The 26,602-nt window shown below is 39.9% G+C and overlaps 1 protein-coding gene across 5 annotated transcripts in view; it reads right to left on the minus strand.

Moving 5' to 3' along the window:
• The window catches only part of PDZD2 (PDZ domain containing 2), a 331,805-nt gene that overhangs the window by 19,699 nt on the left and 285,504 nt on the right, over positions 1-26,602 (minus strand). For all 5 annotated transcript variants that reach the window (XM_019737274.2, XM_019737273.2, XM_019737275.2 and 2 more), the window contains 12 exons: positions 24,353-24,498; positions 20,682-20,801; positions 19,739-19,853; positions 16,926-16,999; positions 16,557-16,782; positions 15,291-15,408; positions 13,515-13,647; positions 9,139-9,220; positions 7,835-7,869; positions 6,967-7,123; positions 4,985-5,790; positions 1,910-2,018 (listed from right to left, as the gene is read on the minus strand). In XM_019737274.2, the coding sequence (XP_019592833.2) occupies positions 1,910-2,018; positions 4,985-5,790; positions 6,967-7,123; positions 7,835-7,869; positions 9,139-9,220; positions 13,515-13,647; positions 15,291-15,408; positions 16,557-16,782; positions 16,926-16,999; positions 19,739-19,853; positions 20,682-20,801; positions 24,353-24,498 (2,121 nt within the window). The remainder of the gene's footprint in view (positions 1-1,909; positions 2,019-4,984; positions 5,791-6,966; positions 7,124-7,834; positions 7,870-9,138; positions 9,221-13,514; positions 13,648-15,290; positions 15,409-16,556; positions 16,783-16,925; positions 17,000-19,738; positions 19,854-20,681; positions 20,802-24,352; positions 24,499-26,602) is intronic.

Here is a 26,602-nt window from a genome sequence, read left to right on the forward strand (position 1 = left end):
TTAAAAAGTCACAATGAAAGCTCTATACCTTTCCCACACAGATCGTATGTCTTTTCCCTCCTGAAATTCCTGTGTCACTTATTAAGAACTAACTATTAGGACTAGCACTGTGCTAAGAGTTCTTCATGCCCTTAATTTTCCTCCCAATAATGTGAGGTAGGTGTTGTGACCATCTGCACTGCGATGGTAGGAAACGGAGGCACAGAGTGGTTAAACGATGTACCAGGGTCACAGAGTTCACACCAGGGCTCAGTCCAGGAAGCTGGCTCTGCAGCCCACACTGTTACCTGAACCCTGACTACCTGGCCTCTGTGTAGAGAGCACCTGGAGACATCACATTGGCTGAAGACAGCCATGGACATACTACATAACTCCCAGCCTGTGGCAGGCCAGGGGCATGGCAACATCCAAACCCACGGCTCCTGTCCTCTGCTTAACCTCTTTGAACTCCCTTCAGCACGACTTTCCTGCTTCTGCTGGTGCCCACTATGGGGAAAGGTAGCAATGAGACAGGAGAAGGGGACTTAAAGGTGGGTTTTCAGAGTCAGATTCAGTCACTGAGCAAACCTTAAGTTTTTCTTAGCAATTTGACTTTATTACAAGGTGTGTAACTTAAAGGGATATTAAATTGCATGGAGACAGTCCTTGATGTCACCTTTCAAACTAATTCTTCACTTGGAAATGCTCCAAATGCCCAATAATGGGAAAAATATTGACTCAATTATGGCACATCGTGCGGCAGAGGCCCAGAAGCCTTTACACGATACCACAGGAGCAGAAGGACATGGAGGATATACCACTGCAGCTCCCTAACTAGTGCAGGTTACAGGTATGCTGTCATTTACGTCACCAGTGCTTCGGACTGCTTGTCGGGGCTGGTGCCAGTCATGCAGGCCTGGGAGCATCTCGTTGACCTCAACAAGCTGCTCAAATATTTTCTGTGGATGCATGAGGTAAAAAACTGTTTTTTTTTTACTTGTCGTCTGTTGAGGTTCTTTCTGTCATTTCTCAGCGCATGTGATTTCACAAAAGCAGAGTGTTGAGATTCTGAAGCGTGGGAAGTCCTTTCCTTTCATCTCATGTCTCATTTACTAAGGTACATATCACAAAATGGGTAAGGCGTGTTGGCTGAATGAAAATGCATGCACTCTATGTGGAATTAAAAGTATGAGTTTAAGGGGCTGGCCCGGTGGCTCAGGCGGTTGGAGCTCCGTGCTCCTAACGCTGAAGGCTGCCAGTTACAACTAACAACGGCAACTGGACCTGGAGCTGAGCTGTGCCCCCCACAAGTAAGATCGAAAGGACAACAACTTGACTTGGCAAAAGTCCTGGAAGTAAGTACACACTGTTCCCTAATAAAGTCCTGTTCCCCTTCCCCAACAAAAAAATCTTAAAATAAATAAATAATTAAAAGTAAGAGCTCAATCATAGATACAGAGAATACTTTTGTGGTTGCCAGACGGGAGGGGGTCGAGGTGGGTAAAAAAGGGGAAGGGATTAAGAAGTACAAATTGATAGTTACAAAACAGTCTAAAGGATGTAAAATACAGTAGATGGGATATAGTCAATAGTCAATAATATTGTAATAACTATATATGGTGTCAGATGGGTACTAGATTTATCAGGGTGATCACTTCATAAGGTGTATAAATGTCTAATCACTACGTGGTACTCCTCAAACTAAGATAATATTGTATGTCAACTGTAATTAAAAAATAAAAAAAATAATTGAAAAAAACTGAGTTTAGGTACAGTGATCTAGTAAAGTTCTTAAACGCAGGTGGCTTTTAAAAATTAACTTGTGTAAGAGTCATCCCCCGCCCCCCAAAAAATTCTTCACATGGAACGTTTTTCTTAGGGTAACTTCTGCCCTCCCATCTTGAAACATACCACATGATAAAAATCTTACCTGTCCCAGGTTGTTGCCCCCGGTCTGGTGCAGCTTTGGGCAGGTTCTCTGTGAGGCGGCCAGCACCTCGGTGGGACCCATCCCTGATGGTCAGCTTTCCCGGAGATTCCTGGCACAATGACAACAGCAAGTCACTGTCAGTAGCGTTCAGGTTTTCTGCATATCAAGACATCATATATAGAAGAAAGCTGGTTTGGGAAAATTTCAGAGCCCGGGACTAGGAGCCACATAATCCAGATTCTGGGTTTATGGTCCACTAGAAATTGTACGGTCCTATCACTCTTCCTATGCTTCGGTTTAACTAATGTGGGTGATTAGGGAAAGTCACATCAAAACCACCATGAGATATCACCTCACACCCCTTAGGATGGTTATAATAAAAAACCAGAAATAACAAGTGGTTCATGAGGATGTGAAGAAATTTGGGCCCTCGTGTACAGTTAGAACATAAATCCATGCAGCCGCTATGGAAAACAGAATGGAGGTTCCTCAAAAAATAAAAATGGAACTACCATATGATCCAGCAGTCCCACTTCTGGGTGTATACCCAAAAGAACTGAAATCAGGGTCATGAAGAGATATTTGTATACCCATATTCATAGCAGTATTATTCACAATAGCTAAAATGTGGAAGCACCTTAAGTGTCCGTTGATAGACGAATGTGTAAGCAAAATGTGTATATACATATAATGGAATATTAGCCATAAAAAAGGAGAGAAATTCAGATACATGCTACAACATAGATAAGCTTTGAGGACACTATGCTAAGTGAAATAAGCCAGTCAGAAAAAGACAAACATTATATGATTCCACTTACATGAGGTACCTAGAGTAGTCAAAATAATAGAGACAGAAAGCAGAATGGTGGTTTCCAGGGGCTGGTGGGAGAGGGGATGGGAGTTATTGTTTAATGGATATAGAGTTTCCATTTTATAAGATGAAGAGTTTTGGAGATGAGTGGTGGTGACGGTTGCACAATAGTATGGCTGTATTAATCGTACTCAACTGTACACTAAATAATGGTAAAGATGGTAAACTTTATGTTATGCGTATTTTACCACAATTTAAGAAATTGGAGAAAAATGGGTATGATAAGATTTGCCCTGTCTAACTCATAGTTTTAAATAAAAGATTAAATGAGTTAACAGTTATAAAAACAGGCATCATATGAAAGGCTTTATAGATGTTAAGGTAATATTATTATCTTGCACAGTGATATCCAAGACTGTAAAATCAGCTCCTCAGTTTGTAGTTAGGGAGATAAATGAAATTGACATTTAATATTTCAAAATTTCACTTTAGTCAAGTGTCAATTATTTTATCTTCCTTTCTTCTATCTAAAATATTTTTTTAAAACAAATTTAAAAAGGATTTTTTAAAACAAACTTGCTAAAACGTTAAATCAGATTTGAAATTTACCCTCTGAGTTAAAGAGTCATAATGTGGCCCAAAGGTGGCAGCAGAGGGAAGAGGTGAAATAGTGTCTTACAGCTACTCTTGTAAAAAGAAAAAAAATCATTTAGTAAAATGTCAATTATCTATTGAGGGAAATCTATACGGGTTTATTTAACTCAGTTAATCTTCTATTTACCAGTAAGGCATAGATATAATATAAAAACAGTATAAGAGTTTTGGAACTAGATAGTGCATTTACAATACTGTACAACCACTACCTCTAAGTACCTCTGAATTGTACACTTCAAAATGTTTAATTTTATGTTATGTGAATTTCCTCTCTATTTTAATAAGTATTAAATAAAAACAGTAGAGGACAAGCCATTTACCAAAAGAGAAAGATTTTTTTTTTAGCTTCCAATATTTGAGGGTAAATATTTTATGTCAATGCATTCTATTTTCTTTCTCATGTAGAAATCAAATCAAATTTTAGAACTGAAATTTTTATGAGAAAAATTAAAATTCTTTTTTACAAAAGTTTTAAATGCTGCTCAAAGTTCTTACTGGGAATACTGATTCACAATGACAAAAGCCCTTATTTTAATAGATATAAATTATTATGAATAAAAACGCCAATCCAATATTTGTAGATGATACTATTTAAAAAAGTGCTTACCCATTAGCTGAACATTACATTTTAAAACACATGTGCTAGTTGGAGGTAATGATTTTTTAGGGGGAGGGGAAAAAGATGTGTGTTTCTATTTTTTCTATAAGGTTAGCAAAACCCCTTCTCCTAGTATAGTTTTTATGACTTTTTATTTTATGGGTCTATTTACACATATGTTTATATAAATCACTTGAACATATATCTTTATACATATGGCCCCACAAGTCACCTCAGATTCTTTGCTTAGATAGAAATCCTTTAAGTTGAGAAGTTGGTGAACAGTGTTAGTTTCTCTTACTCTCCTTGCTAAAATGGAGGTATACTGAATTTTTTAAAAACGAGTGATTTGGTAATTCTGGGCCTTTGTGACATAGGTGTAACCAAGTAGTAACATAAATAATATTAACGTGCATTGACTGTGGTGCATTATAAGTTTCTTTCATGTGATACAACAAGGGTATGAGTACCTTTAATTACACATAATCACTGTAGAAAGTCTGAAAAAATAAGGATCACTCAGAAGCTTATCAGTAGGAGATAATCACTGTTACCCTACATTTGATAGTCCCCCCAACTCAGATGATCAGGGCAGACAGCAGCATCCCTACTTTACAGTCCAGACTACAGTGCCTCAGAAAGTTTCAATAACTGGCCCAAGTGGTTACCGAGCTAGTCAGCGAGGAAGCTCGTACTAGACCCAGGGTTTTCCTTCACCTGCCTCGCACTGCCCTCCCATCACCCACCACAGGCCCGTGTACAGGAAAGACAGCGATTACATCTTTTGGCCAAATGATCTATGACTTAGTACGTGGGCACCTTCCCCTACCAACCTGCTGATACATGAACAGGCTCCCAAGCAGTCTGTGTATTGACTGGAATGAATGACTGTTAAAAGATAAGTCTCCAATCATTCTTTCTTCCAGGCAGATTATCTTATGCCTTATAACACTTCAAATTCATCCACACAATATTCACTTAGATTCCAAGTAACTAAGAGAAAATCCATTACCTGCTCCACAGTTCCATCTGGTCGAAAACCAGTCATGGTCTCTTGGACTGAAGTGGCCTTGACTTTAGAGTCCAGACCATCTGGGTCATTAGCTCCGTCAGTCAGGTTTACTGTCTCCAAGCCGCTGGGCTTGGACTCTGCCTCCAGCCTCTTGCAGTGTGGGCTGACCCTGGCCACTGGTTTGTGCCTGGACCCCAGGCTTTCCATCTTCTGCTGGGGGCAACTGGGGCTGTCTATGCTCGCCAGACTCTGGGTACCAGATTTGTATTCCAGTTTGGGTGAACTCCGTGATCCTGAGAGTTCCTTCCTCCCCGAGCAGCCAGGGCCACCCTTGCGGGCCTCTGCAGAGGCCAGAAGGTTGGCTGCATGAGAAGGAGAGACCCCCACGCGCCCTGGGACACTCTCCTCCAAGTCCAATGAGCTGCCAAGGAGAGGCACCGAGGAGGCCTTGCTGACCAGTGTTTTCTGGGGATGTCTCCCTTGGTTGTTGATACCCGTGACCTTGGTAGAGGTCGTTACGACATGCCTAGGGTTGTCCTCTGTCAGAGGCCTGCCGGGACCTGGGAGGCTCCCTGGGAGGGAAATGCAGTCCCCTTCGCCATCAAATTCTTCCTCATCACTGGCATCGTTGGCATCATAGCAGCCCACCCTCCTCTGGCGGAGGAGAGGGTTTCGGAGGCTCTGAGGGCTTCCAGGGAGACTGGCTTGTCTGGTAACTGTCACCTGCTTGTGGAAGATCCCAGAGCCCCGCTGGCTTCCTAGAGACACGAGGCTGTTGGCCCTGGCTTTTCCTGATTCCTTGTGAGCTGGAGGGGAAAGAAAAGTCAAATGAAATAGTTTCCCACTTGGCCTGATCTTACAATTTAACCCCTGAGCATTTCTACATTTGTTAGTAATACCCTCTGGCCACTGGGCTCCAGGCTTCAACGACATGGCTTCTTGGGACCTGCACAGAGTAGACAGCCAGCTTCCCTCTCCTTTTCCTGTTGTCCCCCCTTTTTGTGTTGTTACTGCTTATATCTCAACCTCTGGGTTGTTTAGCTTAAACGTGCGTGCTGTTTAGAGACAGAAATGGATAATCCATCACCACCCAGGATGTCTAACACATGGCTGGGGTTCTAGATGCTGCTGCTGAGAATTCCCCTTTAGGCGGATGCCCGGGGACCAACCAGTGCCACATGCCCGGGCCTTCTCATCACCTGAGGGCCTTCCTTTAGCTGCAAAAAAGGGGGCTTGGTTAATGGGCCTGTAACTTCCTAGAGTGTGTGGTACAGTGAAGCCTGTGGTAATAATCCATGAATAAATTCCAACCAGGGGAGGGAAGGAAAGCACGGCTGCTCGGCACTCTTCACACCTTGCTCAATGTCATGAACAATTACACATGCTCCCACCTTGCGATGTTTCTGTTAGAGACTAAAAGTCAGCTCCTCGGCTGCTCCAAATGAGAGCCAGAGTGGTCATCACCTGCCTCTCCTAAGACAAGGGCATTTTTTTGTTCAAGCATCGGAAAGAAAACAAAAGAGGAAACCCTACCAGCAGAAGTCTGAGAGGTCAGTACGATTCCCATCAGATCACTATCTCACAGTACACTGAGAAGAGAATGAGATTAAACGACTGTCTCTTACAAGTTCTGAATCTTTCACTCACCACTTCGTAAAAAGAATTCAGTTAGGGCCTAGGGAGAGAAGGGCTCTGGCACTGGGCTAACACGTAATGCCATCAAGAGGCCAACCTAAATTGATGCCATAAATTTCAAGACTACGCCATGTACACAGCCTTCAGAGGGGGTCTGGCTCGGCCATCTTTAACACTCTGGCCCATTTACCGCAGAACTGAGTGGCCAGTCGCCAACAGTGGGCTGCATTTTCCTGAAGTTACTCAGGGTAGAAAGATGGCTCTACACAACCAGGGCCATCGCTTCCAGTTCTCTTTTCGTATTATAGCACCAAGACACATAAACCAGCGTGGCCAGAGTCGCTTACTGGAGGTGCCAGGCGGCAGGCTGCCGTCCTCAGAGGTGCTGCAGCCACTTCCCACGTGATCCTCGTCCTCGGAGCCGGCCACCACGAAGTCTGTCAAGGGGCCTGGGACATCTTGGGCAAAGTACTGAGAGAGTTCCGATTCAGAGATCAGGGAATCCTGTGGACGACAACGCGGGATGGCTCACAAGGCGCATCAGGATTATTTGAAACAGTAATTACTTCCCCTCTTTCCAAGAACACTTTGTTCTAATCCATGGTCATTTGAAACAGCTGTGATAGTAAACACCACTTTCATTTACTTTAGGATGGCTCAATTCAACAATTAATGAATAAAAAGCCAATGGTTGCTGCCAGACAAGGTTTTTAAGAAAAAAAAAAAAAAAAAAACTTTTTTTTTTTTCCCCCAAATGTTTGGCAATGATTTGAAAAGCCACCTCAGCAATATATTAACCCTCCCAGGAAAAACACTGGGGAAGAGATATAGGAAAACAATGAAATTCCAAGCCACTGTCTCAGGTTATTGATGAGACAGAAAACTAGGGAGTTTGAATCCTGCACTCTGATCCCCTGGGGTTCAGGAACAGCCAGCTGAGTCCACCATCTCCTTAAAGTCACAGGCCACCCAAAACCAAGTGGGGCCCTCTTTGAAAACTTTTTCAAACTGCAGTTTAGTTCTTTCATTTTGTTGCTCTGTTCTTTTCCTGAATGAATATTTAATAAAAGAAACACAGATTTATATATTTGTTCTCAAATTAGCATTGTGGCCATTTCCTATGTAAGGTGGCCAAATGCCTCACAGACGGAAATATGGGCTCCAGGAACTTGTTCATGGGCAAGCGGGGCAAGGCAGCAGTGCATCTTGACTCACCTTTTTTACAAGAGAGGGACTCATCAAGGGGGTACCTGTTGGGGGAAAAATTTTACCATATTGTCAAAATGATGAAGCTCAAATCCTTACAAACAGGCACGTCCTTACCTAAAACGGGAGGAGCCAAACCTATTAAACAAACCTTCTTTGCTTGACTGGCACTGATGGGCTGGCCATGCGCATAAGTACAGACATGCATGCCGGCTGGTACCTGGCTACCCAGCCCCATCCCATCTCCCGAGCCTGTTCAATCTAGGAAGTGCTCAGGGGTATTTGTTGAATGGACTGAAGGACAATGAACAAAGGAACACCACCCAAGAAACTCATGAAAGACTTTCATGAAAGGGAGAGGGTGGAATGTCTATTTCAGTTTTCAGTTTAAGGATGAAAAGACTCAGCATTTGAGACTTTAACTTATATGCCATGAGCACAAAGGTCTTGGGCATGAGGATCGTGGCTTACTAAAATCTTTTATACATGACGAGGGGACATGTTGGGATTATGAGAGGAAGGCATATGAACTTTCAGGCAGTTCAGGAGTATAAGCGGTCGAATAAAGAACCCATTACGGTTGAGCCCACTTTAAATATATTAGTTATGGATGCAAATAATCAGGGTGTTTCATGGTTGCCGAAAAATCCTATGCCTTCCTTTTCCTCTGACAACCAGTAACTCATGTCTCAGTTCCTCTTTCTCCTGACATAAATCTTAACATCTTGAGCAATATCTCAAGTTCAGACATGTTTGCCGAGTCCCTTTAGGTTTCCATTCTACAGGAAATATTACTTTTAAAACTTGATGCAATGTTTTCTATTTTAAATTCATATGAAATTCTTACTATCACAATCCTCTCTGCCTGAACTTTTTCTACTTAATAAGAGGGAAAGCATGATTTTTGCAGCCTCTATTACCTTTCTTAAGTTAAAACTTTTAATTCATGTAAAGAAATCCCAGGTTTTTGCATAGATAATACTCTGCATCTACCAAACAATTGGTATTTTGGTGTTGCTTCATTTTCACTTAGAACATTTCAGTGAATTGAACATAAGCACATGAAATGCTGCTAACTCATTTTTACAAGTTATCTTAAGAAGCATGCATGATTAGAACTTTAATAAAGCACATTAAATAACCACAGAAATCAAAAGTAGCAAGTAAGAGACAGGATGGAATCTCTTTGACAGCTACTTCTGCAAACCTGGCAATTACAGAGAATCCAATAATATTGCATGGAGCAGTGCCCCATGGGGGAACTAAATGAGAGACTCTTCTGAATGTTCTATGAAAATGTGCAATTACAGTACCTAAGACAGGAGAGGAACTGGCCTCTTTGCTCTCCTGATAAGTGCTGCGTGCTATCACTTCATCCATTTCCTGCTCGGAAACCTGATTTTCAAAAGAAAGCACAAATTAGATGGTTTTATTTATTTATTTTTCTCCAATAAAAGCAGCTAGAACCAGAGTCAGAGGCTAAGCACAGACAAAGAGGAAAAGCACAGAGCCAAGGATGCTTGCTCATCATCCTTCTGAAGCAATCACTCAGGACATACAAGGAATAGAGCGGGGTTAACGGACAGCTCTAAACAATATATTCAAAACAAGACCTTCAACTGGTTCCCAAGTCATTAAGCATTCGGGTGCTATGGTTACCAACTACATGGCTGATGTCTCCCTCTCTCTAGAACACTCACTTCTAACTCTTTTTTCCTAAACTTTTTATTTAAACAATTTCAAACCTACATAAAACTTGCAAGAGTAGTACAAAAATAGACTCTTCACCTAGATTCACTATTTTTTAACATTCTGCCACATTTACACTTATGCTCTGTCTTTACACACACACACACACACACACATACACACACACACACAGTTATAACTTTTTCCTATTTGGGAATTAGTTGCAGACATCATAAGCCTTCACCCATAAATATTTTAGCACGTAACATTTAGCACATAAATATCTCCTAAAAACAAGAACATTCTCTTAAATAACCCTGGTACTACCACAAACTCAGGAAATGTAATGTTGATATAAATGACTCTCCAATATACATTTCCTATTCCAATTTAGCCAATTGTCCTAATACTATCTTTCAGGAGTACTACTCAAAGTGTGTCTGTAAACTGGAAGTAGTTCCGAGAAAGTCTGATGCCAGCCAGTGCTAAGATAAGGATTTTCCTCGAGAATTCAAATCAATACAATACCCAGCTTCTTTCATCAACAATGTCCTTCCAGGGAAAAAATGTCCAGTGAACTAACAATGTGCGGTGATACAACTGATTTACATTTGGTGTAAGCTCCTTATCTTGCTGTGGATTGTTACTGACCAATTTCTTTGCATAGTAATGCTTTATAGTTTTCTGGTTTTTTTGTTTGTTTGTTTGTTTTTTGCATTCCAGAATTCAATTCAGGATCTAGTTGTCACATCTCTTTGGTTTCCTTTAAGCTAAAACAATTCTGAGCTTTTGTCTTTCATTATATGAATATTGAATACTGACATTTTTTAAAGAAATCAGGGCAATTCAAACCCTCAAAGGATTTGTCTAATAGTTTCTTCATACTTAGATTTAGATCACGCTTTTTTTTTTTTGCAGAAAAACTGAAAAAAATCACTTCCTTCTCAGCACATCACAGAGGCACTTAGGGTCAGTGTGTTTCATAATTGGTGACAACTGATGACTTGATTAGGATGGGGTTCACCAGATTTCTCCACTGGATTTCTTTTTGTCATTAATGAATAATCTGTGAGGAGATAGTTTGAGACTATGTCAATAAAATGCTCTCTAATATATTTTCCCTCAATGGTTTTAGCATCATTGATTATTCTTACCTGAATCAATTATTATGACAAAGTTTTCAAAACAGTAATTTTGTAACTCTTCTTTTCCTTCGATATTTATTAGTATCATGGTAGATACATGGATTTCTTTCCCCTATCAGTTGTTATCTATAACTGTCATTATTCATGGAAAGATTTTTTTCATAGCCTGATATATACTAAACTATGAGATAGTTAAAAGACAATTACATAACTTATGTAGTTTCTTTTTTAAAGGTAAGAGTATTTTAAACTTAGAATGATAATTTTGTGTACTAAAATAACATTTAGCATAAATAATATTTGGCTAAGCATAGCAATTTGTCTTAATAAGTACATAAATATTTCTATACAGCATTGAGCATTACATTTTCACCTAACAGATAAATAATAATCACATCATGGCCTTTATGTAATAATTTCCCAGAGGTGTTAAAAGAAATAAAATATGTACACATACATGCATACAGGCATATACATTTACACACACCCACACACACACACACTTTCACCCTTTCATAAAGCAAACAATAATTTTGTATAAAAGAGCCAAGGAAAATATCAGTTAAAACAGTTGTTACAATTTTTTCCTTGATATTAGACTTTCAATATTTGCAATTGTTTTTCTGAGTGGCAGGAAAATGATTGGGGTTTGAAACAAGTGAAAGATCTCCTGGATAATTCTAAGCATGCAGAAAGCCCCACTATCATTTAAAAACGGGCCTCTATTACTTTCTTCTACTTAAGATAAGGTAGAAGCTGCTACCCAAAGCAGGTCCAAATCTGAGCTTGTCTAGACCTGGAGGGTTTGACTATCCCAAGAGGGCAGCCACTGCTCCAGTCATTATGAGAAACAGAAGAAAATCCTTGTGGTATTTCTCTTGGAACAACATGAAAACTAAGGAAGCACATACATTCAGTATTAAAATATACTATTGGCATGAAATGCTGGGTTAAGTGGTACAAAAATACATTAAACATAAAATGGAATTTTGACCGAAAGAAAAATATAGTGTGATGTTACAACTAAGAACACCATGTTTACCTCGGAAGAAACGTAAAATCCAGTCAAACAATTACTGAAATTTGGTTTTGCTGGACATATCTCCATCACCATCATCACAACCATTTTATTGTGGTTAGAAACATGAATCAACCTGTGTGTTCAATGGGACCATAGACCATAGCCCATCAAGGATTATTATGCTTTGCACTGAATGCCATTTTTTGGTTTGATTATATTAGCAAATTAGGCAGATGCTTTTGGGCTGAGATAAAAAGTGGACTCTGAACAAATCATGACCTGTGTTATGTTGGAATGGATTTTGATGTCAGACATGTTTTGAAACCATTAGACTGCAAACCACTGAAAACTTAACTCTCTAATGTTGCTGGGGGACATGCTAGGTCGGCCACCGCTTACTGGACTGCTTCCCAAGGTGAAAGGAGGTGTGGCCATGTAAGTGGTGGAAGCCAAGAGAGGATCCTGGAGGAAGGAGCTGAGACTGCTCTAGCTGTGACTAGAAGGCAAAGTCGTGTTTAAAGTGACCCAGTGAGAGCCATGGGGAAAGTAGGGGAACAAAATAGAACAGTCTCTAAGGGAAAGTCTCAGGACTACAGAACAGAAAGGAGAAAATTGGGAAGTGACAAGTAGAAAAAAAGGAAAAAGGTGGAAGTTGGACTTGATTTTATATTGATGATATTTATTTAAGAAATTTTTATATAAGACATTTTTGAGAATGCACACAGACAAGAGAAAATCTGGGGGATAAAAAGTCGTGGAGTTGAATGAGTCTAATGACTATCTTTGTTCAGGCTGTAGTTGACATCACCTTCCCAGAGCAATGCGTGGAGTCACAGCTTGAGACGGGAGAACCAGTACAACAAACACAGACCACGGAGACACTAAAAATGATTCCATAAAGTTATACACTGAAGAAATCCAGACATGACACCTGGGAGGACCCACAAGCTCTCTTGGCACAGACTTCTTACTCTTATAATGTCATACAAGTCCATCAAGCACAGTAGCCTGGGACCATTTAGGATATAATCAAATAACACCACAAATAATACAAGTGGGGGTGGTGGCCATATGATAGGAATGGGAAGAGCTAACATTCTTAATGAGTATTTTGAGTTGTTAAAAGGAAAAGGTCAAATTTTGTAAAATACAACCTGATTACAAAGTTGGAGACAAACTAATTTTAAGATTTTTATATCGAGTATACAAAATGGGTTCAGAACTTGCTTACACGTCCTGTAGTGAGCTTAAAAAATATCAAAAGCAACTGCACAAGTATAGAAGAGATAACCAAATAACAGCAGAGGCCAATGAGACAGGGGCTACGATACTCTGGAAGTTCAGCACGGGTCAACAGTGTGATATCAATGATGAAAAAAAATTAGGGGCTTGTAAACCTTAATTGCAGTATTCTGCTCAGGTCAGGAATGGCCCAGACAAATCATCTAGTCTAATACTCTCAGATTTTCTTGATGCAGAAACCCAAAGAGGTTAAGTATCTCACCAGAGATCAAAGAGCCAGCTGGGGGTTAATGAGAATCCAGTACTCCCACCTTCTACCAAATCTTAAATTCACCAGTAACATTGTTAAAAGTGCCCAATAAAATTTTCTAAGAGTGTAAAGACAAAGAAGTCCAGATTGATGATTCATTTCCCATGGGTATCAGCTGGGATACAGATATGGCTTACTGTGTGGCCATAGGCTGATTCCCATCCCTAGCTGGGTAAACTGTCTCACTATAGAGATGTGTCATCATTGGAATATGTGTGTCACTACTACTGGACAAGCAGCCAAGCCATCCTTCCAATCTCGGAACAGTATAAAATACTTCACCTTTGGATTAGGGTGCCGGCCGATGACGAGGCGAACAGGTCCTGGAGGGCATTTGCTCAAGATGGCGTGGACTTTGCTTAAAGCAGCATGTCGAACATTGACTGAGTTCACTTCCAAGATTTGATCTCCACGGCTAGGGAGGCAACATAATCAACACTTTGTGGTAACAGTTAGCTTTTTTTACAAGATTTCCCTCTGGGAGAGGTTTATAATATGAAATCTTTCCTGAATACTTGAAAGAAGCAAATGACATCCTTTCATCTTTGCATACTTGTAAAAGAGCAACATATTCACATAAACACATTTGATTTTAAATTGGCAAAGGTCATTATGCATATCTACCTGCATTTTCAGAAATAGTCAAGTTAAATAAAATGGATAATGACAACAAAGGCTACCATTTCTTGAGCACATAGCATATGTGAGGTGCTATACAAAGCAATTTGCATAACAATGCTTGAATAGGTATTATTAGTCCCATTATGTAGATAAAACCACAGGCTCAGAAAGGTCACCCAGATGTCACACACTGTTGAACCCAAATCTGTCTACCTTTTGATCATCATGTGATAGCTCCTCGACCACCATCAATTTCTTTTTTCCTACCATCTTGAAATGATTATTGTAATATAATTTAAGGAGGAAATATCTGAAGCTCAAAGGTTACCCAAGAATTTGTAACAACGTTTCAAATTTGAACAAATGAGAAATTGAGGACAAGATGCCCATTTGACTTGAAATTACAGGGAGAGAACTCAGTAGAGAGAACAAAGACTCTTTATATGGGGTTTGAAGAATGTTCATTTGGCAGGCTCCAGACATATGGAACCATTCAAGAAAGAAACATCATCTTGGGATGTCATTAAAGGATTTTTTTTCCTTGGGTTCTAAAAGTATATTTTCTTTAATGTACTTTGGATGATTTGCTAAATTTTTTTTTTCATATGGAAATTCACTCTGATGATTAACTGAAAACATAATATAATATATTGACAGGGCCCAAAAATGGCAACCTCAAGGAATGTCATTTTGACAATTCTTCAACTGCCCAAGGACTTAGAAGCTTATAGGGGAGAAAGGTGATACTGTTTGCACAGAGGGCTTTGTGCAATGCATGTACATTCTTGTGAAGTTTAGGTGGGCACAGGCCCATTGCAACTACTACATAACAGAACACGTAGGCATGTCTTGTATAAACAGAACACCCATGCTACAACCCAGCTAGCTGGGCGGAGAAATTAGACACACACTGATTTCAGGCAGTAAGCATCTAGACATCACCACTCAAAAAGGAATGAAACAACAGAAGAGGTTCAAGGGATTATACTTAATTATTAATAAAGGCCGCCCATTTAAGGGCATGATTTCAGGACTCTCTTGTATCCAGTAATTCTGAACCATTATGAGCAGTTCCTAGCATCTCCTATGAATTTCACATAACTGAATATAAAAGTGAAAGAAAATATTTAGGTAATCAGCAATATCTGTATGGATTTGTAGTTTGTCAAGTTTCTGAAACAGAACGTCTATGTCCCAATAGAACAAAATAGGTAGGCAAAGCCAAGATTCAGAGTTCTGCAATTCAACCAAAATTCATTTATATTAGCTTTTCATCTTTGGAGATGCTATTAATTATAATCCTGGCTATATTTCTGCAAATAATAAAAAGATTTAGAATCCCACTAAGGAATGTAATAGGGCAGGTATCTTACATGTGTATGTATTCACACGTTCACGAACATGCCAGAACCCTGTACCATCAGGTTTACCACAAACCTCAGATTGCTCTCCATCTTGGCCACTGATCCTGGGGCAAGGCTGTGAATGTAGATGCCTGGAGGGCTGTTTTCTAGAGCAAGGCAGCAGGCACCAATGCCTAATCCGACTCTGGGCTCTGCAAGAGGCATCATGCAAAGAAAACAAAATCAAAAAAAGAAAGAAGTGTGAGTGATTTGAAACTGCATTAATGTATATTCAGACCGATAGCCATTCATTTTTTGACCAGGCTCAGAAAGTCAATCCTGCTTTTCTTTGTCTGCATTGCCATATTCTGTTAATGAAATGAGTCCAGGGCAGAACCAGGGGTTAACTCTGGACTGTGAATTAATCAGTGGTCCATTTTCCGCTTGGTCTAAACAGCCCCTCAAATCTGTTTTTGGACATAGGCAGAGTTGGAGTGATATAGTTTATTCTGGATACACAACTTTAGGTTTTCTTCACCTCTCTTTTGAGCAGCTAATCTCTTGGTTATTTAATTATTCCTCATATCTCTTCAATAGGTGGGGAAGAAAAGGAAACAAAGATGAAAAGCAGTAAGATTTGATATCACCTCAGGACTTAGTTACTGGTGTTAACTGTATTCTTAACTATAATCTTTTTTTATTTATAATTTTACATTAGCCTTAGAATTAAGCTAGTCAGTGGGGTTTTTTTTTAGATCCTTAAACTTTTAATAAATTTATCTTAAACAAAGTTATAAAAAAATGAATCATTATTAAAATCTAATCAAACTTATTTTTATATTCTATCATACCCACTGCATTACCACCATTATAACACACATACACACAACACAGAACAATTAATTAATGTAAGTGAAAAAAGTCATGTGCAAATCAAGTATATTTGTTAAAATAATTATTACAGTTTTGTTTTAATTTTTTTATTATTATTAGTTTCAGGTACACAAAACAATGTAATAGTTAGACATTTATACCCCTCACAAAGCGCTAACTTCCCTCCCCCAATCTACTACTCCTCTAGTCAGTGGTTTTTTTTTTAAAAACTTGAGTCTGGCACACAATGATTTATCTGGGGAGAGCTTAAAGGACTTTGTGTTACTGGTAACTTCCCTTTCGTCGAATGACTAAAATCTCTACTTTTGATCCCACTGTCCACTTAGAGAATACCATGTGTTGTTGGTAGCAGATTGTTCCAAAGGAACAATTCATAGAAAAAAAGGATAAAAAGTTAACATAAAAACAGAAAACAAGTTGTCAATTGAGAGACTGCAACGAAAGTGAGGAATAGGTGGCATATCACCTTTGTTGAGCGTTACTTCCATGACAATTCTGTCCTTGGGCCCAGGGGCCTTCCGACCCAGGGATGAAGAAATGCTTTCATCTGAGCCTACTGCTGAGGTTCCCCCACTGGCGTTGAAGTTTGGGGAGCTGGATCTGCTCATGTGTGTGGGTGTTGAGCACGGTGTGAGGCTTGGGCTCAGTAACTTTGTGCGTACCGTTAAGACAAATAATCCACTCCGGATTTGCTGAGGAAATAAGAAAGTAGGGCTAAAACATTCAGACTGTCCCTATGTCAAAGGGTGAAAAAAAAATCACCAAACCCAAACCAGAAGGAAATGAAGGAAGAAAAGCATAAGGAGATAAGGGAGATCAATAAGAATGTTGTTACCTTAAAGGTATGAATGGCTTCTTGGAACGTCAAGCCCTTTATTGGTATTCCATTTACATCTAGGATTTCATCCCCTAGAGACCAAATAGGAGAATTACATTAATGTCAAGCTTTAATTTACTGGAATCTAACTGCTCAGTCTGTACTAGATAGAATAGGACACCTCACGGTCCCTGATTTACAACTCTATAAAATGTTTTATTGTTCCAATTCACTTTCATTAGCTTAGCTCCCAGGAATGTTGCAAAATGGGACAATCGATGACAACGGATATTCTTTTGCAGTAATTCTGTATTTCTATTTTTAATTACAACAACTATGGAAAGCATCACGATCTTATTCTTTAGCCGTTGCCAAGTTTGATAACAGATGTCCTACATTTAGAGATCAAACTGTAAAAACCGAGTCCCAAGTCTTTCCTCATAGCCTTTGTTTAAAAACTTAAACTCATTGGCAATGAAGCATGAACACACACAACATGTGAGAAGCCACTCCTATATTTGCAGAAAGACAAGCTCTTTGAGCCTGGACAATCATCACAGAGTGTGGAAAATGGTTTCAATAACAGAGACAAAAAACTTGTGAGATATTATTTAAGAATGGCAGCCCCACCTCCAGAAATAGTCTAGATGCTTGATCTTATTGATGCTGTTCCAGATTCTCAGTCATTAAGCTGGCAAATTACTATATGTTTCTATCTGAGAGATTATTGGAGGCCAGTGTCAAATAGTGCATGCGGTACTCCCCTTCCCCCCCACATCCTGGACTCATCTCCAACACCAAAAAGGTGTAGTCAGGTCATTTTTCAAGCTGTTGATAGTGTCTGCGGGGAGTATAAAAGAACTTAGACATCCTGTTGACTTGTTAAAGCTTGTTTCTAGTTTGTACTCTTGTAACATGGTCTGTTTTTTAAAATAACAGTTCATCAAAAACACTACAAAGGGTCCCCTGAGAGAAGAACAGATGAACACAAGTGCAGGAGAGAAGAGGGACTTCCCTCACCTAGAACTCACATGTCCCCCTCTCATGGACAGCCAATCCCAGGAGCTCACTGTACATTTGATTCAAGGAATCCTGTAGGTGAGTTTGAAAATGTAGCAATTCCCTACGCATTTGTTACGTGCCTTCTCTTTAATGCAATTATTGAAGTTGTAAAATAAGTGAAAGAATTTGTTTAAAAATCATCTGGCATTACCAATTACTCAACTAGGTGAGGTTTTTGGTTTGTTTCCACACGGGAAAACAATGGAAACACTAAAATGATTGCTCATACTCCTAAACATTTTATTTTTTAATTGGGGAATATTGGGGAACAGTGTGTTTCTCCAGGGCCCATCAGCTCCAAGTCATTGTCCTTCAATCTAGTTGTGGAGGGCGCAGATCAGCTCCAAGTCCAGTCACCATTTTCAATCTTTAGTTGCAGGGGGCGCAGCCCACCATCCCATGTGGGAATTAAACTGGCAACTTTGTTGTTGAGAGCCCTGCGCTCTAACCAACTGAGCCATCCGGCCACCCCTCTTAAACATCATTGCACAATATTTTACAAAGACAGATATTCAACAGGTTGAAAAATCCAGTCCAATGACTTGTATTTATTGTAAATGAATATAGATGAAAAAAAGTATTAGGAAGAATCAAATGCTATTAACCTAACTATTGATTTTTTCCTGCCATTTTGCTCCATTCTACCAGCATTGCAGGATGAATTTCAATCAAGTGAACACATGGCACAGCTACTGTAAAAATGCTCTGCTAGAATTTTACGTTGTTCTGAAAGTAGACACAAATACCACCTGGGAGTTAACCCCCTCCTCTGAGAGAAAGAAGTAAATATTCTGCCATTAAAATATTAAGGCTGGTCATGTCTTATCATTAGCATACAGGCTTTGATAAAGCCTGTAGATAAAAAAAGATAAAAAAGGAGAGACTCCAATTCACCTTACTGAAAAAAAAGCCAGTTTAATGCAATAGGACCTACAGTTTGGGCCAAATGAACTGAACAGTCATAGCATTTTTGAAGGTAACTAGAAATACTGTGATTTAATCATTTTATGAAGGAAGTATATCAATAAAAAGGAAAAAAAATCCGAATTCATGAGTATGTTCTGGGATCTAATATATAGCATGGTGACTATAGTTAACAATACTGCGTTACATACTTGAAAACTGCAGAGAATAGATCTTAAATGTTTTCACCACACACACACAAAACAGGTCATTATGTGAGGTGATAGAGGTGTTAGCTAACCTTATTGTGGCGATCACTTCACAATATATACACATATCAAACCTTCAGGTTGCAGACCTTAAAATTTACAGTGTTGTATGTTAATTACATCTCATAAAGCTGGGGGGGGGGGGAAAGCGCTGGCTTATGCATGTCAAAATGGTAGGTGCTATGGGGAATGCGAAAGATGTGTATGGACTCCAGCCCTGAGGCAAGAAAGGACCACAAAATCTCAGGAATTTTCAAGGCAAGGAGCACATCAAGGACAAAGGGGACAAGATAGACATTTAAAGACCCAAGTAAAAATACCCAGCCACTTTTCACGCAATATCTAATTAAATCCTCACAGTAACTCTTCAAGGTAGCTATTAATACCCCAAGTTTACAACTGAGGAAAGTGAAGCTCAGATTACGTCAATTGTCCAAGGTCAAGATGTGGTAAATGTTGGAATCAGCCCAGGTTTACTTGACTCCCAAGCCTATAGTCCCAGCTGCTGTAATATTCATTTCACATCTTGCAAAGGGGCAGATTCCCAGGGAGTCAAAGCTCACCACCCCTGAGGGCTACCAAGAGGCTTTCTCCTACCTTCTTTAAGTCTTCCATCCTCTGCAGCTGATCCATTTGGGAAAATGGTCTTGACAAAAATCCCCATCTGTCCTCGAATGCAGTCTCGACCTCCAGCAATGCTAAAGCCAAGGCCCTAAACACAAAGCAGGCGTCCAGGTTGTCATGGTGGTATTTAACTGAGGGCACCTTTTCCCATTTCAGTATTTAACTGAGGGTGTCCTTCCCATTGTAGTTTTTAACTGAGGTGTCCTCCCCAACCAGTCTCAGAGTTAAGGTAACTAGCTGTAAATTCGAGTTCGTGTTCCCTTTTCCATTTCCCTCCTCAGATCTATTTGCATTGCGCTAGCTATGCATTATATTAAAGGGAGAAAGTTTTAGGTTGACACAAATGAAACTGCCAATATTTGACAATCTTTAATCTCCAATAATGGCAATTTCACATGGATCAACTGATAGCTCATGAGAGTCATTTCATACTATTCAGGTGCCATATTGATTTTATTCTTTTGTTTCAGTGTTCCATTTTGTGTAATATCAAAATAGAGATTTTGATATTTGTATAATAGCAAGTTGTATATATCATTGGCTTTATGATCATGGAAATACCATGAAATTCATTCAAAAAGAAAACGGGGAGTATTCTCCAAAACTGCAGGGGCTGCTTTTCTCTCAATGGTGGTAAAAGTCGGGGCATTCACTGCACCTGTGATTATGCCCTGTCAGGTATTGGTGCCTCCTAATGTCATAAGGGCAAAACGGGCGTGGCCATCTCACTCGGGGTCCACAGGAAAGGATGCCAGGGAATCCGCTCAAATCCACACAAATGCCACTTAATCTATTACTCTTTAAAGGTTTTACTTTTTATCTCATATAAAAACAACAATAATAAAAAGTAACTAGTTAAGAAATAATATGCTAACATTCACTTGGAGGGCAAAACAGTCGGCAGAAAAGAGCTCACCTTGCCTTTTTCTTTGTACAGCCCGATGATAGAGATGACTGATGGCCGAATGAGTCTCCAAGGAGATTCCACCTGCGTGGTGCTCAGGGAGCGGGTGGACTTCTTCACGATGTGGTATTCCTACAAGTCAGCACACGGCAAGGTCACAGAGAGTCTCATTTATCCTTCTGTGGCCTCTGGCATAGAAATATATTCAGATTTTGAAAACCTCAGTTGTCTTTTGGGTTAGACAGCATTGCTCTCTGGTCCAGTGGCTTAAGGAAAATTTATTATAAATAACATTGGAGGAATAGCCCCTCCTGCAATAGATTGCCATGCCTTTTTCTTCCACATGAAGAACAGCAAACACCTGACGTTTCTTTCCTCGATCCCAACTCCATGGATCCTGCTTCTTGCTTTCTGGAATGGAGCCGGAAACCAGAAACTCAGAGGGCTCAGAGATGTAGAATGACTATCCTGGGGTCAGGGGTCAGGTTCTCCCTTGGAAGTCACCTCCTGCCCCCATCCCAAGTTCACTATCATGGTTAAAAAGTATCTTGCCATTTTAAGCTTAATTCATTCACTCAAAAACTTAGTAAGCCGGTGTTCCTTATAAAATCCAAACCACAAACCCAGATAACTGTTATTCTGTATAAAACACCCCACTGAGAAACTGCAGCAGCTTCAGTTCTAATCCTTCACATTTGGACAATAAAATATTTTCCCGTAAGCCACACTTTCCCTTCCTGGCATGCAGCAGCGCAAATCTCGATCTCTTTCCTGTCCATCACCCACAATATACACATGTGTAAGCAGGGTGCACTATTTATAACATAAATAAGAGATTAAGTGAATCTATTGCTAAAGTATGTCTAATCTAGCTCCTTGCTATTCTTAGAGTAATAAATTTCTTAAATGACAGATATTCCAGTATAAGCAAAAAAAAAAAAAAATCACTTCATGTTTAATATGAGAAAAGAGATATCAGAAATAGTGTTTGGGGTGTCCAGTTTGCTCAGTGGTTAGAGTGCAGTGCTCATAACACCAAGGTCACTGGTTCGATTCCCACATGGGCCAGTGAGCTGCGCCCTCCGCAACTAGATTGAAAACAAGGACTTGACCTGGAGCTGATGGGTCCTAGAAAAACACACTGTTCCCCAATTGAAAAAAGAAAGAAAGAAAAAAAAGAAAAAGAAATAGTGTTTATCTTTAACTAGTGTATTCTACATTCAAAGGCAGAAATGAAATGTCTGCTAATGATATTTTTGTATTCCTGGCAGCTTACAATTATATTTTGCGGTTTTACAAAATATCTGCCAGCTATGCGGGCCTCCCAGACTCTGATTCAATTAAAAAAAAAAATGATGTTGACTTGGCAAGGTTACTGCCCTTTTACTGAAGCCACCATGGAAACAGCCAGACATAGCTCATGGGTTTTGAACTCTTGAATACTGAGGTTCATGTGTGGACTCGTAAGGGAAACTCTTTCTCTGATCACCAGTCTCCAGCACTTCCTCATTCCCTCTCCCTTTTGGGACCAGTGGGACCCAGAGGCTTGCCTGCTTCACTGTTCTCTAGAAGAGTTTCAGCAGTCCCACTGCACTTTCTAGACCTGTGCTGTCCAATGTGGCAGCCGCTAGCTACCTATGGCTGTCAATATTGAAATTAAGATGAATTAAAATAAAAAATACAGCTGTCAGTCTCACTAGCCACTTTTCACGTGCTCAATAGACACATGTAGGTACCATATTGGGCAGTATGTATATAAAACATTTCCATCATTGCAGATAGTTTTATTGGATAGTTCCATTCTTGATAATACTTTTTAGTGGAGGGAGAGAGAACAAGGAAAAAAGAAAGGTGAATCCTGAGGAAAAAAACCAAAAGGGCAGGGTGGCTGGTTGGTTGGCTCAGTTGGTTAGAGTGCAGTGCCGCAGTGCTCATAACAACCAGGTCGCCAGTTTGATTCCCACATGGGCCAGTGAGCTGCGCCCTCCGCAACTAGATTCAAAAAAACAACAACTTGACTTGGAGCTGACCTGCACCCGCCACAACTAGATTGAAAACTGTTCCATAACTAGACTGAAAATAATGACTTGACTTGGAGCTGAGCTGCACCCTCCACAACTAGATTGAAAAAAAAAGAACGACTTGACTTGGAGCTGATGGGTCCTGGAAAAACACACTGTTCCCCAATTAAAAAAAGAAAAAAAGGAAAAAAAAAGAAAAGGACAGAAAATAAGAAGACAGAGAAAGGACAATTTGAAGAGAAAAGAAAAGTATTTTCTCTCAAATCTTCACTAGCCTGTGTCTCCTGGTTTCCAGCTAGAAATAGATATTTCTAGTCAGGCTATAACTACGGTTGGGTTCCCTCAGCAGGTCAGTTAAGAAATCACTACCTCAGTGCTAGACATCCTTGGTCGTGATGGCAGCAAACCCTCTCTCATCTTCCACACTAACTAAAGCAGCCCAACAACGTGGCTTTCCTACAACTTTTTGATCTGACTCTGTTGATCCAACTGGATCATTCTGAGCAGGCCACGGACTTGTCTTCAGTCTGGAGGAGTGTTCACCAGGTCCCACACAAGTTTTTTGCTCTGCTTTCTCTCAGTGCCCCAACTCAAGTCGCCTTTGGGTGGATTCAACACAAAACAGCCTGATCAGCACCTCCCTCTGAAATGTAGGCACTTTTCATTTTACCGGTCAGATAAAACTTTCTTCACAGTGATTCTGGCATATCTCTTTGAGCAAAATACTTCACCTCTTTCAGATTCAGTTGTCCTATCTGTAAAATGGTTGCACCACATTCAAAGTGAGGGCCCTGACTACGTCCTTTAGAGCTCCATGATATATGAGTATCCATGTACTTACGGGTGTCATTAGCTACACCCTCCTCACCTCCATCTCTGCTTCATGATAGACCTGGGGCAAGATGCCAGTAGTTCCTCTTGAGTCCTCTTGCTGATGGTACCAGGACTCAAAGAACACTCCACAAGTTCCCCAGAGACTGAGCCGGCCTCCAACTTGGTTATGAGACATATATCCAGTTTCAACTGGGTTGCGGATGATGTAATTGAGGAGGAGCCCCTATTCAGGGTTATGGAGCCCTGAGCATTTATGGGGACAGGCCCTGGAATATTAACATCACCACCCACTCACCCTCTCTGCAGCCTCCTCTGACCCTGGTTATTTAAGACATTACTGTGTAATAGGTAGTATCCCAGGCATAGCAGAGGTACACAGAGTCCCTCCCTCTCTCACACCACCCAGCATCCATCCACCTAGTTGTTTAACTGACACCCGATGCACCCACTAAGTAAGTGATGGTGGTTCACCACAGACCGTGAGGCGCCATTGTCTCCTGGCAGTTGAAAGCGGCTCTCGGTTCCAAAACACACAGGAGGAAGGAGATCAAGATGTCGAGATCCAACACGGGATTATTTTACTCTACTGTTTTCAAATATTAGGCCAATTTCCTTCCAGCCTCCTGGACAGACCTCTCATTGTACTGTATCTCTAGTCCCAGATACTCCTGGCCCACATAGACGGGCAATTCTTCAGAATATGGAAGATCTTGCTGGTCTTTGAAAGAACAAAAGCCTAGAGACCTGGGGTGGAAACCTGCACTTCCCTCCATAACTGGTCAACTCTGACTGTATAAAAAAGCAAGAGTCTCCAGGGGACTGGACTACCTGTGCTGCTCCCGAAGAGTCCAGCAGTTGGGGAAGAGAGTGCTTTCGGCCATCTCGGGAGACCTCCAACATCCTGGCCCGGGGATCCCCGTTTCGCACCATCAGCTCATTATATTCTTCAACAGACTCTAGACGGTGTACACCCCCTTGAAAAAGCAGGGAAAAAATATGGCTTGAGATGGGACAAAAAGAATGTTAAGAGCATACATAGGCATAAACCTGTTGCATTTATACCCACATTCATGGTTTTCAGAAGATCTGGTGTCCAATCTTTCAAAACACCCAGCTCACAATGTTCTGCCACCAAGCTCTGCATAAACCAGGTGTGTGTTGTAGTCATTAATGCCAGACTATGAAGAAAGTGTCAGTTTTTGAAGGGACCAGACTGGATAAGAGCAATGTAAGTATATGTCTCATCCACATAAGATACAGCCTCTGGCAGCTTATTGACAAGGCAATACACAACAGTGAGAATGCCCTCAGGGATGGTTTTCTAGTGAGGAAGGACTATCACTTTGTGGTTGGTACAGTTTCACGGGTGGGGCAGATGCTTTTTTTCACGGGTAGAAATGACTTTTTAAATATACCTTTTATTGAAGTATAACAACTTACAGAAATGTGTGCAGACATCATAAGTGTACAGTTCCATAAAATTGCACAAGTGAATGTACCAATAACCAACACCCAAACCAAAAAACAGAACCTTGCCAGAACCCAAAAGCCCTTTTTGTGCCACTAACCAACCCTCACCCCGGGTAACCATTATCCCGACTTCTAACATCATGCATTACTTTTGCCTATTGTCAAATTCCATATAAATGAACATGCACAATATGAACTTTTTTGGTATCTGGCTCCTCATTCCTAGCATTTGTTGGTGAAATTCCACATGTTGTTGTCTGCCAATAGTTTGTTCATCCCATTTCTGTATACGATTTCATCATATAAACCTACCACAATTTATTTACCTATTCTATTGCTGATTGGACATTTGATTTGTTTTCAGTTTTAGATCTAGAACAAGGGTCAGCAAACTCTTTTTTTGTACAGGCTAGTCGATGTTTTAGGCTTTATGGGCCACAAATGGTCTCTGTTGCATCTTCATTAAAAAATGGTTTTTTACAACCAACTGAAATGATAGAAAACATTTCTAGCTCATGGGCCACACAAATACAGCCACAAGCGACAGGTAGTGTGCTGACCTCTGATTGAGAATACGCTGTCATGGAGCGTCCTTGTACATAGCCTACCTTTTAGACACAGATCTAGGAGTGAAGTTGCTGGGCAATAGGCATACATTCACCTTTACCGACACTGTATCACCAGCGTGTACGAGTTTCTCCACATGTGTCACACTTGGCAATGTCAGTCGTTTTAATTTTAGCCACTCTGGTGGATATAGGATGGCATTTCATTGTGGTTTTCAATTTGCATTTCATTGATGTCTAGTGAGATTGATCTCCTTTTTAAATATTCATTGTCTGTTGTTCTTAAGTTGTAAAGTGCCTGTTCAAGTCTTTTGCTCATTCTTTTATTGGGCTTCTGTCTTTTTGTTGTTGATTGATAGGATTTTAATGTTTTTATGGTTAATATATTTTGGCTATTTGGATAAACCGTGGGCTATGTATTGAAAATATCTTCTCCATGTCTGTGACTTGCTTTTTCACTCTCTTAATGGTATTTTTTGAGGAGAAAATGTTCATGAATTTAATGTAGTACAATATATAAATTTTTTTCCCTTTATGGTTAGTGTACTTTTCTGTCCTATTAAAGAAACTTTTATAGTAACAATTTTTAAAGACATCTTTATCAATAACTCCTTTATATTATATGATATTTTAAAATAAGATAAGAGATTATAATCTTAAATGATGGCTTAATTACATTGATATAGTAGCTATAATCACATTACAATGTTTATATTATATATATATATATATATATATATATATATATATATATATATATATATATATGTTTGTCTGTGTATATAGCTATACACTCATACAGATTCTTTGGAATATCAAGTTCTCCTAGCCCATGTAATGTTTCATTTGATGACCTAAAATTTCAATTTACCTAAAAATTCCTCAGGAAGCTTTTCGTGGAATAAAACAAGATGATTCTGTACGCTTTGAAAAATAATATATTATTGATTTTTTAATAGTGATGAAAAGCTGATACAGTTATATTGAAATGAGACATCACTAAAGGCTTAGTTTTTCAAAAGCTAAATATTAACTTTGTGAT

Source organism: Rhinolophus sinicus, linkage group LG03 (genome assembly GCF_036562045.2).
Source record: "Rhinolophus sinicus isolate RSC01 linkage group LG03, ASM3656204v1, whole genome shotgun sequence".
NCBI classification, from domain to species: Eukaryota; Metazoa; Chordata; class Mammalia; order Chiroptera; family Rhinolophidae; genus Rhinolophus; species Rhinolophus sinicus.